The sequence below is a fragment of the Balaenoptera musculus genome, chromosome 13 (assembly GCF_009873245.2).
Source record: "Balaenoptera musculus isolate JJ_BM4_2016_0621 chromosome 13, mBalMus1.pri.v3, whole genome shotgun sequence".
Classification (NCBI taxonomy): Eukaryota; Metazoa; Chordata; class Mammalia; order Artiodactyla; family Balaenopteridae; genus Balaenoptera; species Balaenoptera musculus.
In genome coordinates, this window is record NC_045797.1 from 36,730,200 (window position 1) to 36,744,551 (window position 14,352).

At 33.7% G+C, this 14,352-nt stretch overlaps 1 protein-coding gene across 1 annotated transcript in view; it reads left to right on the forward strand.

Moving 5' to 3' along the window:
• The window catches only part of LOC118906362 (WD repeat containing planar cell polarity effector), a 409,302-nt gene that overhangs the window by 350,165 nt on the left and 44,785 nt on the right, over nt 1–14,352 (forward strand). Inside the window, exon 17 of the mRNA XM_036873828.1 lies at nt 13,493–13,587. Coding sequence (XP_036729723.1) covers nt 13,493–13,587 — 95 coding nt within the window. The remainder of the gene's footprint in view (nt 1–13,492; nt 13,588–14,352) is intronic.

Consider the following 14,352-nt stretch of genomic DNA (forward strand, 5'->3'; position numbering starts at 1 on the left):
AAAAATAAACTCAAAATGGATTAAAGACCTAAATGTAAGGCCAGACACTGTAAAACTCTTAGAGGAAAGCATAGGCAGAACACTCTTGGACATAAATCGCATTAAGATCTTTTTTGATCCACCTCCTAGAGTAATGAAAATAAAAACAAAAATAAACAAATGGGATCTAATGAAACTTAAAAGCTTTTGCACAGCAAAGGAAACCATAAACAAGACAAAAAGACAACTCTCAGAATGGGAGAAAATATTTGCAAATGAAGCAACCAACAAGGTATTAACCTGAAAAATATACAAACAGCTCATGCAGCTCAATATCAAAAAAACAAATAACCCAATCAAAAAATGGGTGGAAGATCTACATAGACATTTCTCCAAAGAAGACATACAGATGGCCAAAAAGCACATGAAAAGATGCTCAACATCACTAATTATTAGAGAAATACAATTTAAAACTACAGTGAGGTATCACCTCACACCGGTCAAAAATGGCCATCATCAAAAAATGTACGAACAATAAATGCTGGAGAGGGTATGGAGAAAAGCGAACCCTCCTACACTGCTGACGGGCATGTAAATTGGTACACCGCTATGGAGAACAGTAAGGAGGTTCCTTAAAAAACTAAAAATAGAACTACTATATGACCCAGCAATCCCACCCCTGGGCATATACCCAGAGAAAATCATAATTCAAAAAGATACATGCACCCCAATGTTCACTGCAGCACTATTTACAATAGCCAGGACATGGAAGCAACCTAAATGTCCATCAATAGAGGAAGGGATAAAAAAGTATGTGGTATATATACAGTAGAATATTAATCAGCCGTAAAAAAGGATGAAATAATTCCATCTGCATCAACATGGATGGACCTAGAGATTGTCATACTGATTGAAGTAAGTCAGACACAGAAAGACAAATATCGTATGATATCACTTATATGTGGAATCTAAAAAAAAGGTACAAATGAACTTAGTCACAAAACAGAAGTAGAGTCATAGATGTAGAAAACAAACTTATGGTTACCAGGGGATAAGGGGGGGAGGGATAAATTGGGGGACTGGGATTGACATATACACACTACTATATATAAAATAGATAACTAATGAGAACCTGCTGTACAGCACAGGTAACTACCCAATACTCTGTAGTGCCCTATATGAGAAAAGATTCTAAAAATAACAAAGAGTGGATATATGTAGATGTATAACATATTCACTTTGCTGTACACCTGAAACTAATACAACGCTGTAAAACAACTATACTCCAATACATTTTTTTTAAAAAAGGGATCAAGTAACTTACAAAAGCAAAAGAATTAAACTAGCATCAACCATTTCAAAAATAAAATACACAGCAAGGCAAAAGTGGAGCTGCAATTTTTAAAAACTCAGTGAAAGAAACTGTAAACCAAGAACTTATATCCATCCAAGTTCTTCTTATCAAATCTAAAGAGTAACAGTTTACACGAGTCCTTCTTTAGGAATGTACTAGAAGAGGAGCTTTATCCAACCATGAGATGATTGGGAAAACTTCAGCCACAGGACTAATTGTGAATGTTTTAATACATTTAAATGTAGATAGAAAACAAAAACAGGAGTGTGGGGAGATGAGTGTGGAAGATTCATGTACAGATACTGTATGTTGTGATTAAGTAGAAATGATACAACTTAAAAAATGGGAGGAACACTGACAGTAAAAGAGAAAAGCAAAATAAGCCCACTGATTGCTGTATAGGTATAGGTGAGAGTTAAAAGATACCAATAAACACTGATGCATCAGATAATAATAACTAAGAAGAGACTAACTGCATTAGAAAAGATATTAGTACATACAGAGTGAAGTAAGTCAGAAAGAGAAAAACAAATATATTAACGCATATATGTGGAATCTAGAAAAATGGTACAGGTGAACCAGTTTGCAAGGCAGAAATAAAGACACAGATGTAGAGAACAAACATATGGACACCAAGGGGGGAAAGCGGGGGGCGGGGGTGGTGGCGGGATGAATTGGGAGATTGGGATTGACATATATACACTAATATGTATAAAATAGATAACTAATAAGAACCTGCCTATAAAAAAAAATTGAATTAAAAAAAAAGGTATTAGTACAAAGGTAACCACCAACAAAACTACAAACCTTCCTAAATTCCATTTTTAAAAAAGCACATTCAAACCTCAGAAGAAACATAAGCAAATAAAACCAAATTTGCATAATTATAAAATATTCAGACAGACTTGAGACCAAGAATATTAGTCATACCAATGAATATAAATGAACTTACCTCATCCATTAAAACAAAAAGATTTTCAAAAAAAACCAAAAAGATTTTCAATTTGCTCATAAACCAAGATCCGGCTATGTACTATATACATAGCTAAAACAAATTCATCAGAACAGCTAATAGATGGGAAAAGGTATTCCAGGCAAATAAAAATAAGAAACAGTAGAAATCCTGGTTACAGAGAGAAGCACAAAAGCATTAAATATTGACAAGGAAATGTTAACACCCATATTTCACAACAAAGAGGTAACACAAATATGTATGTACCAAGTAACACAGAAACAACCTCTATGAAGGAAAATCTACAAGAAATGCAGGAAACAGACACTAATAACAGGAGACTTTAACTCATTATTCTTATTACAAAAATTGACTAAGTAGACAAAAAATAAGTAAGAAGAAAGACTACTTAAACAAGATAATCAGTAATGTAGATATTATGGATATTTATCAAATTCTACACTCTGATGATAGAGAATAAATTTTCTTCCCAAGAACCTGTTAAATATTAACCAGAAATGATCATGTTAGGTGCCAAACAGATACCGCTAAGTTCCATAAGGAAGAACTATTACAAACACTCCCTGATCACAATGCAATACAACTAGAAATGTTTAACAAGAAACAAAACGACTTTCCTCCTAGAAATGTTAAAACTTTCTATTAAACAACTCTTGGGTGAAAGAGGAAAATAAAACATGAAATTTCTAAAAACTAATTATAATGGGATTTAAAGTAATGATCAGAGAAAAAGTGATTACACTAGCCACTTTTATCAGGGAGAATGAAAAAATAAAATGAACTAATTCCAACTCAAAAATCTTAAGAAATAACAAGAAACTAAGCAAAATAGGTCAGAAGGAATAAAAATAAAAGCAGAAATTAATCAGGCAGAGTGGAGGTTGGGAAATTTTCCTAAATGTCTAGAGAGTAAATATTTTAGGCCTCTGGGCCATGTTCTCTGCTGCAATTGCTCTGCTCTGTTGTTGTAGCACAAAAGCAGCTGTCTGCAATACATAAATGAATGGACATGACTGTGGTCCAATAAAACTTTATTTACAAAAACAGTGACTAACCCACAGGCTATAGTTTACTGACCAATAAGGTAGGAGTTTTAAAAAGTTGTAGAACTAATTAAGACATCAAATCTGGGTGTTTTTGAAAAAAATTAAGAAAACAAATCAAGTTGACTTGATCAAGAAAAAGGAGAAAGCATAAATACACAAAATAAGAAATGGCAGAGGGAGGAGGAATTAATCATTGTAACAATTTTTTTTTAAATCATAAGAGACTACTTTGCAGATTTCTAAGCAAATAAATCTGAAAACATAGAAAATATAGATAATTTCCTAGGTAAATGCAGATTGCCAAAAGTGACCACCATTAGATTTAGAAATCTGAAGCCGACCATAAAAGAAATAGACAAAGTGCTTAAAGAACTACCCTACAAAAAAGCAACAAGCCCAGGTGGTTCGATAGGAGAATTCTACCACGCCTTCAGAGATCAGATATTCTCAATGCTCTACAAATTGTCCCAATGCATTAAAAATAAAGAAAAACTCTGTAAAGCACAGAAAAAGAAAACTATAAACCAATATCATTCATAAACATCAACGTTAATAAAATATTAAATAAAATATTAGCACACAAAATCCAACACCTGGATCTATCCTGAGAATACAAGGTTGGTTCAATGTTACCAAATCCATTAATATCATACATCATATTAATAAATCTGAAGTCAATAAAAATCATATGATTATCTCTTTAGATGCTGAAAAAGTCTCTGACAAAATTCAATCCCCATTCCTGATAAAAACACTCAAGAAAATAGCAATTGAGGGATACATTCTTAACAAAAGAATACATATACAATTTAGTCCTAATGCTATCTTACTTAATGGGTAATCACTAAGGGCATTTCCACTAAGATCAGAAACAAGGCAAAAATGCCCAGTATCTCTGCTACTATTCAAAACTGTACCAGAGGTATTAGCCGGTATAATTAGATAAATCAGCTAGAGCAAGGGTTGGCAAACTATGAACTACAGGCCAAATCCAAACCTGCTGCCTGTTTTTGTAAATAAAGTTTTGTTAGAACACAGCCACACCTATTAATTTATTTACTGTCCATGGCTTGATAGTTGAGACTATATGGCCCTCAATACCTAAAATATATACTGTCTGGCCCTTGCAGAAAATATTTGCCAGTTTTTGAACTAGAGGCATAAGAATTAGTAAGGAAATAAAACTCTCTCTATTGGCAATGATATTACAATATAACTGAAAAGCCCTAGGGAATCAATAATAAAATAAAATATTTTAAAAATTCAATAAGGAATGTAAAATTAACATATAGGAATCAATAGCTTTCATATACTGATATGCAAACGGTAACCAGTTAGAGAATGGTAGAGGAAAATCCCATTCATGATATCAACAAAGATTAAAAATTTAGGAATAAATTGATCAACAAATATGCAAAACCTATATGAGGGAAACTTTAAAACACTTGGAAAGACATAAAAATAGCCTTGAACAAATGGAAAGACATCCCCTCTTCTTGGATGGGATGACTCAACATTATAAAGATGCCAGTTCTTTCTAAATTAACTTACAAGTGTAATGTAATCCCAGTAAAAATACCAACATACTTTTATGAAGTTAGACAAGTTGATACTAAAGTTCACGTAAAACATAAGCATATAGAAATATCTATGAAACACTAAAAAAAAATCCATGAGGGGGGAACTAGTCCTACCAGATATTAAAACATATTAACTATAAAGCATTATAACACTGTCATATTTGTAATTTTATTCTCTTATATGATTATTAGATTAATATCTGCTTCTTCATTAACCTATAAACTCTGTGAAGGCTGGAACCACGATAACTGTCTTAGTCATTATAATTTCTACAAACCCTACCACAATGCCTGATGTATAGTTGGCACATAGCAGCCCCATTGCTCTCTCAGAGTTCTCACTCAGGTGTGTGTGGGAAGGAAGAAGAATGATATAGATAAGAAACAAGCAAAAATACGTAAGTAAAAGTCATTCAATTAATGATACGTACTAGGAAAAAATACAAAGAATTGGTGATCAGAGAAATACTCACTGAGAAGGTAATATTTGAGTTAAGACCTGAATGACAAGGAGTCATCTATATGAAGATATGGTGAATTGACAGAGCATTCCTGGGAGAGGAAATTGTACATGCAAAGGCCTTAGGGTGGGAACAAATTTGGGAGGTTCGAGTGACAGAGAATCAATATAGCTAAACTATAAAGGCAGCTGGAGGATGATAAATTAGTTAGGGCCTCTGTAGGCCATGCTATGCTGTATGATCTTTGTTCTCGTTGCAGTGAGAAGCCACTGTATGATAGCTGAGTGGATGACAGCCAGAATAATGGCCTCCCAAAGATGTCCACATCCTAATCCCCAGATTTTGTGAATATGTTTTATTACATGGCAAAGGGGAATTGAGGTAGCAGATGGAATTAAGGTTGCTAATTATCTGACTTTAAAATAGGGATATTATCCTGCATTATCCAGATGGGCCTAATGTAATCCTTAAGTGTGGAAGAGGGTCCTTAAATGTGGAAGAGGGAGGCAGAAGAGTCAGTATCAGAGTGATTCGCAGTGAGAAGACTCAACCTGCCACTTTCAGCTTTGAAAATGGAGGAGGAAGACTATAAGCCAAGGAAAGGAAGGAAGTCAAAAAAGCAAGGAAACAGATTCTCCTCCAGAAAGGAATGCACCCTGTTTAAGCCACTAAATTTGTGGTAATTTGTTACAGCAGAAGAGAAAATTAGTATAAAGTGTTAGGATGTGGTCTGTATTTTTTTTAAATTTATTTATTTATGGCTGTGTTGGGTCTTCGTTTCTGTGCGAGCGCTTTCTCTAGTTGCGGCAAGTGGGGGCCACTCTTCATCGCGGTGCGCGGGCCTCTCACTATCGCGGCCTCTCTTGTTGCGGAGTACAGGCTCCAGACGCGCAGGTTCAGCAATTGTGGCTCACGGGCCTAGTCACTCCGCGGCATGTGGGATCTTCCCAGACCAGGGCTCGAACCCGTGTCCCCTGCATTGGCAGGCAGATTCTCAACCACTGTGCCACCAGGGAAGCCCCTGCATTTTTAATAGATCATTTTGATTGGGCTGAATTGATAGGGAAAGCTGCCTTGACATCAGGGGAAGTTTTGATGTGAGGTCTGTTTTCACACTTCACCATCTGAATGCTGTGGCTCAGGGTTTAATTTGAACATTAAAACTGCAGTTTGGGAAGTTTAGTTACCCAAAGATACTTAAAATTTTTGTTATAATTTTTCTTTCAATAGAGAAAAGAAAAAAGAAAAGAGTCTACAGGAGTTCAGTAACGTCTCAACCTCTAAAAGAGAGAGAGGCAGAGAGAATAGCACAGCAGCATGGCACACAGCCTGGGCCTACTCACCAGTGGTTAAAATTGTGTCTGCTTTTGCTCACTGTTGTATCCACAGCATCGAACCCAGTACCAGTCACAGAGTGAGCTTTTAACAAATATTCTATCCATGAATGAACCATAACATGTTCTCTTAATTTTAAATCTTTCCCATAGACTATTTTCATTCTTCATATACTTACAAATCACTGAACAAAATTTTAATTTCTGGGTAACCTATGGCAAAATTAATAAACCAAATTAATTTGAACTATATACAATGTAGAAACCCACTGAAAACTGGTTGTGAATAGACTGTACTGCATTTGAGTTTATAAACAGACTTACTAGAATGTAAGCTGTATGAGGGTAGAGATGTTTGCCTTTTCTTTGTTTATTACTCACTGCTTCATCCTCCAGGACTGTGAAAACTGCCTGGCAGCAGTAAGAGAACAAAGCAGAGATGGAGGCTATCTGCAAACGCCTGACTCACTCCAATCCAGCCTAGAGTTGGGATTCAGTGTAAAATACATTCCTCAATTTCCCATTATTTATGAGATTTTTACAAGGAAATAAAGATACTTTTTAGCTGGTTCTTTATAACTCAAAAAAAAAGTACCTGGCATGCAGCACGCTCAAGAGATATTTATTGAATAAATAAAAGAATTCTTTTTATAATACAAGAATATATAGGATATAAGAATACATAGCTGGTAGTGTGTAAAGTAGACATTTTAGATATGCAAAAGAATCAAGGACTTCCAAATTTAAAACAGTTACAGCATCTTGGGTATAAATGGGTTTTTAAAAAACATCACCATTATGTGAATTGACTGAGACTTTATACCTTATACGCCATTAATGCATTATTCAACTAGTTTGTTTTCATATTTTTGATGTGGCAAAGACAACCATTATTCAAGTTGTTCGTTTTCATATTTTTGACCAGCAATTTTTAAAGTTACACAACTCAAAGAAAAAACAACTTAGAAGGAAAAAAAAATCCATAAGGGTGAGAAGAGCAATGATAAGTAAAATAAATGATCCTAGGACTAAACTAAACATACTTTAGATTTGGTACTTCCCTAAACTAGTTATTATGTTTCAAGTAGTCAACTTCTCTGGTTGCCTCAGTTTTTCATTTGTATTAGATAGTCCCTTCGATGTCTAAAATTCTTTACTGTAGTGCAAATAAACTTTATATTTGTAGCAAATTTATCTACTTTGATATTTACTGTCATAAATTAATTATAATATTGGTTAGTTTCTTGCTATTTGTTATATCTGAATTCATACCTAAGAAATTCCAAATGAAACACTATCCTGTTAAAAGCTATTAAATTTTGCCTTGGTTTTATTTGATTCATATCTAAGCAGTTTTCTTTACACTGGAACAAAAAAAAATGCCCATCTATTCAGAATCCTTATGTGTGCCTATAAACAATATAACTGTTGAAAATCTTCAGTGTTTACAAAACAAAGAAATTGTCAACAGAATCCCTGGTGGTAGACTTACCAGAAAAAAAAAAAATTTACAGCCTATAATTCATGAAGATTGGCTCAAAACAAACTGTCCCTGCCAACAGAAAATCTGACAATTATTCTGTTGTCTAATTTGGCTCAGTCTAAGTTGACCTTGTTTATTCATCTCAGTCTTTTAATTCTTGTTATCTTGGCATAAGAGGAGAACATATGGCATATGTCTAGGAAGTCCATTTCTGCATCTTAAACTGAAATAAATGTAGAATATACTGAGCATTTCCAATGTGTTCAGCTATTACGGTAGCTTAATGTATATTAGATAGAACTGGTTAAGTTCATATTATCCCTGCTAGGTGTTTGCTGCCTATAAAACTAGAAACTAAGTAGAGAAGTCTTTTTCTAAGCCTCAGTATATGGCTAAAACTGGCCAATTTTAAACATATTTCCAAAGACAGACCATCTTAAGCTCTTTCAAAACATAAAAATTGAAGGGTATCAGCAATTTGACAACCTAAAGATCATTACAGGTTTTCACTGAATCTCTAGCTATGTTTAAGAAAGCAGATGAAGATAATATGAGAAAGATAATGGGAGCTGAAGAACAAAAAGAATATTTCCACTTTATCTCCAGCCTAATCTGATCTCCAATGAACTTTCTTATTTCACCAAGACATATCATATCCTGGGTCATAAAACAAATCTTGACTTTAAATGGTATTATACTAGCAATTAATAACAGAAAGACAAACAGAAAAATCTAGAAAAACTTAGAAATTAAAAAACACACTTCTAATAATTCATAGGTCAAAGAGGCAGTCTCAAGGAAATCAGAACATATTATAAACTGAAAAATACCAAAATACAACATATCAAAATTTGTGGGCTATAGCTTAAACAGTGCTTAGTGGAGATTTTATTCTACTAAATGCTTATTTTAAAAAATGTCTCAATGAACAGTCTAAGCTACCACCTTAAGAAACTAGAGAAAAACAGATCAAAAACTCAAAACAAGCAGAAGAAATAATAAACATAAGAGCAGACATCATTGAAATTGAAAACAGAAAAAGAAAATCAATGAAATCAAAAGTTTAAAAGTTGTTTGAAAAGATCAATAAAATTGAGAAAACTCTAGTCAGACTGACAAAAAAAGAGAAAAGACATAGGTTTTCATTATCAGGAATGAAAGTGAGGACATTATAATAGACCTCATAGACATTAAACAGATAATAATGTTGTGAGCTACTCTATGCATATAAATTTGATAACATAGTTGGAATAGACTAATTATTTAAAAACCACAAGCTACCAAGCTTTCTGAAAATGAAACAGATAATCTGAATACTCCTAAAACTATTTTAAAAACTGAATTTATAGTTAAAAAAAAAAACTCCGAAAAAGATATATCCATGTCCAGATAGTCTCACTGGCGAACTCTACCAAACATTTAGAGGGGAAAAATACCATCAATTGTGCACAATCTCCATCAGAAAATAAAGATTAGAAAACATGTCCCAAATCATTTTCTGAAGCTACCATTACCCAGAGTACCAAAACAAAACAAACAAAAAAAAACAAACAGAACAAAAAACCACTTTAGTCCAGTATCCCTCATAACTATAGAAGCAAAAATCCTCAACAAAAGATTAAGAAATATAATTCAGTAATATATTTTTTAAAAATACAACACAATCAAGTGCAGTTTACCTCAGAAAGGCAAGGCTCATTCAATTTTGAAAAATCAATGAAATCGACTATATTGACAGTTCAAATAAGAAAACCTAGTTGATCAGATCAACTGATGCAAAAAGAGCATTTGACCAGATTTAATACCCATTTAGCACTTTTTAATCTCAGAAAACAAGGAATAACAAGGAACTTCCTCAATCTATACAGAGAAGCTACAAAAACAGAAACGAAACTACACAAGTGGGCACACAGCAAAGATGTCCACTCTCACCATTCTTATACAACACTGTGCTGGAAGTCTTAGCCACAGCAATAAGACAAGAAAAAGAAAGAAAAAACATACAGCTTGGGAAAGAAATAAAACCATCCCTATTTGCAGACAACATGGTTTATCTACATAGAAAATCCCAAGGTTATCTACAGAGAACTCCTACAACTAATAAGTGAGTTTAAACAAGGTCACAGAATATACAGCCAATACCTAAAAGTCAATTATATGCTTATATACTAGTAATGTAGAATTGGAAGTTAAAATTTTAAAAGTTTACAGTAGCTCCAAAATAAATGAAATTACTCTGGAATATATCTAACAAAACTTGAACAGAATCTGTATGCCAAGAACTATAAAACACTGTTTAAAGTAATCATAAAAGATCAAAATAAATGGATACACACACCAGGTTTATGGATTGGAAAACTCAATATAGTAAAGATGTCAGTTGTCTTCTGACTGATCTAAAGATTTAACACAATTCTAATTGAAAGCCCAGAAAGGATTTCTGTAGACATAGGCAAGCTGATTATACATTTTATACAGAAAGACAAAGATACCAGAATAGCAAAAACAATTTTTAAAATGGGAAATAATGTTGGAAGAATCATGCATGATCTTAAGCCTTTCAAAAGCAGGAGTCAGCAAATATTTTCTGTCTTCACAGACAGGCCACTTAATAAATATTTTGGGTTTTGCAGGTCATACAGTCTCTGTCACAGCTACAGAGTTTACAGTTGTAGCGAGAAAGCAGCCACTGACAGTATGTAAATGAATGGCTGTGTGCCAATAAAGCTATATTTATAAAACTAGGCATGGACTGGATTTGGCCATGGACTGTGGTTTGCCATTCCCTGCTCTAAAGCTAAACTAATCAAGAAAGTATGGTATTAGCAAAAGGACAGACACGTGGATTAATGGAATAGAATAGAGAACTCAGAAGTTGACCCATACAAATATTCCTAATTTTTAACAAAAGTACAAAGGCAATTCAATGAACAAAGGATACTCTTCAACAAATGGTATTTAAACAACTGGAATCTATGTGTAAGAACCATGAGCCCTAAACTAAACCTCACACCTTATTCAAAACTTAACTCAAAACGGATCATAGATCTAAATATAAAATGTAAAACTATAAAACTTCTAGAAGAAAACATAGGAGGAAATCTTCATGATCTGGAAATAGTCAAAGAATTCTCAGATCTGACTCTGAAAGCACAATTCATAATTTTAAAAACCTGATACGCTGGACTTCATCAAGTTTTGCTCTTCAAAGGACACTGTTAAGAGCATGAAAAGACAAGCTACTTGCTAGGAGAAAATATTTGCAAATCACATGATAGACATTAAATTTATATCCAGAATATATTAAAAACTCAACAATAAGAAAACAACCCAATTAAAATGGGCAAAAGATTTGACTTGACCATATACTTTAATAAGGACATATACAGATGGCAAATAAGCACATGAAAAAATATTCAACATCATTAGTCATGAAGAAAGTACAAAAAAAAAAAAAAAAAAAAAGAAAGTGCAAAATTAAAACCATGATGAGATACCCCTGCACACCTATTAGAATATCTGTAATAAAAACATACTGACAGTAATACTAAGCACTGGTTAAGATGCAGAGCAAATGAAGAACTCATTCACTGCTGATGACAATACAAAAATGATACAGCCATCCTGGGAAACAGTTTCACAGTTTCCTATGAAGTAAAAATATATTGAGGGAATTCCCTTGTGGTCCAGTGGTTAGGACTTTGTGCTTCCACTGCAGGGGGCCTGATTCAATCCCTGGTCGGGGAAGCAAGATCCCACAAGCTGCATGGCACCACCAAAAAAAAACACTACAAAAGTATATTTAGCATCAGCCAGCAATCCTATTCTTGAGTATTTACCCTAGAGAAATGAAAACTTATGTCACACAAAAACCCACAGATGAATGCTGATAGCCATTTTACTTATAATTGCCAAAACCTGGGAAAACAAATATCCTTCAACAGGTGAATAAACAAACTGGCACATCTATAAAATGGAATACTGTTAAGCAATAAAAAGTAACGAACTATTGATACATTTAGTATCTTGAATGAATATCGGGAGCAATATACTGAGTGACAGAAGCCAGACACAGAAGTTTATATGTATGATTCCAATTATATGACATTCTTGAAGTCAAAACTATAGTCATGGTGAGAAGCAATTGCCAGGAATACTGGTAGGGGAGGGTGTGACTATAAAGTATGAGGGAATTTTTTGGCATGATGAAACTATTTTGTATTCTGTTTGTGGTGTAGTGGTAATAACATGAATCTATACATCTCTTAAAATTCATAGAATCGGGCTTCCCTGGTGGCGCAGTGCTTTAGAATCTGCCTGCCAATGCAGGGGACACGGGTTCGAGCCCTGGTCTGGGAAGATCCCACATGCCGCGGAGCAACTGGGCCCGTGAGCCACAATTGCTGAGCCTGCGCGTCTGGAGCCTGTGCTCTGCAACAAGAGAGGCCGCAATAGTGAGAGGCCCGCACACCGCGATGAAGAGTGGCCCCCGCTTGCCGCAACTAGAGAAAGCCCTCGCACAGAAACGGAGACCCAACACAGCAATTAAAAAAAAAAAAATACAGATTTCCGAACCTCATTCTAGATCTACTAAAATCAAAAAAAAAAAAAAAAAAAAAAAAAAAAAAATTCATAGAATCTGTCTTTAAAAGTTCATTTTAATGTATAATAACTTAATAAAAATTTTAAAACCAAAAAACTTATTATATAAGAGAATTACCTAAAACTTTGTAAAACAATATAATCTCACCTTTATTTGTTAAAAAAGATGCATAATAATAAGTATAGGAACTAACTATCCAGATAAGAACTCTAGATATTTGGATTATATTAATGTTCTTTTTCTGTGTGTGTGTGTTTTTTTAGTTTTTCTGTGATAATAATGGATTACTTCTAAAATTATAAAAATAAAATTTATTTAATAGAAAACTTTTACCATTCATTCTAATTTTGTAATACCCAGGAGGAGTTCAGAGCATCACATTTTGTTTCCATGACTGTTTTTTTTTGAAAATTGTATATGTGAAATATTTCATTTGTATATTAAAGTTGAATTTAATTGCTCTTCAAATGGTGAGAAAGTTAAAAACAGTTTTCAACATTTTTAACATTATGGTATTTAAATGATTATGTTGTTGAAAGGTTCCAAGGAAATTTTTTTCATTATATTTTTTAAAACCTCGTAAGTTTGAAAATATTCAATATTTAAAATCTGTAACATATTTAACCCTATAATTTCCTTTTTCATTCTTTTTCCAATTAAAAAAACCTATACACAATAGACAAGTATTTGACAGAAGGAATGAACTTGAAAAAGACATCTGTGCTGGATCTTTGATGGCTAAGACCTGTAATGAAGAAGGTAATGGTATCCAAGGTACACAAAGTATTCAAAGTGTAACAGAAAAACAGTGTCATAGCTGGCAAGAGCTTTCAGTGAATGCATAAAAATAAGAAAACCCTAAGCATTTTTAGTTGATGTGCTATAAGACTGCTCTAGGCTAGTATAATGTAAAATACCAAGTCACGTGATTATAAAAAAGGCTTAATTTTAATAAGCACACAAATAAATTTGGGGATTTCATTAAAATGTTGATTCTCATTCAGTAGATCTGGGCTAGAGCCCATGATTCTGAATTTCCAACAAGCTCTCAAGTAATGCATATGGTGCCGGCCTGAAGATTACACTTTGAGAAGCCAGACTTTGAAGGTCATTGAGAAAAATGGCATGATTCTTGCCCAGTTTAGTAACAAGAAGATAAAAACAGTAAGTACTATAACATAAGGCAGCCATGTAATATACTCCCTAAAAGTGGTACCAAAATAAAAGCATGATGAGGTAACAGCATTCACCTCCAGCCAAGATGCTGAGCTGAGCAGGTGGCCTTCAAAGATAAGTAGAATTTTACCATGCAGAAGAAACTGCGTATGAAATTATAGAAATACAAAACATAGATAACACATAGATGACTGCTTGTGAAGGGACAAAAATAATTAATATTTGAATGTTCTCACTATGTCCCCTTCACTGTCCCCTAAAGATGAACCTAAGTTTGGCCTACTCATTTTCTTCCCTTTACCTCTGCGAATGGGCCAATTGAAATGCAAAATTTGGAAGAAAGGGAGATAACAGAGGACAAGA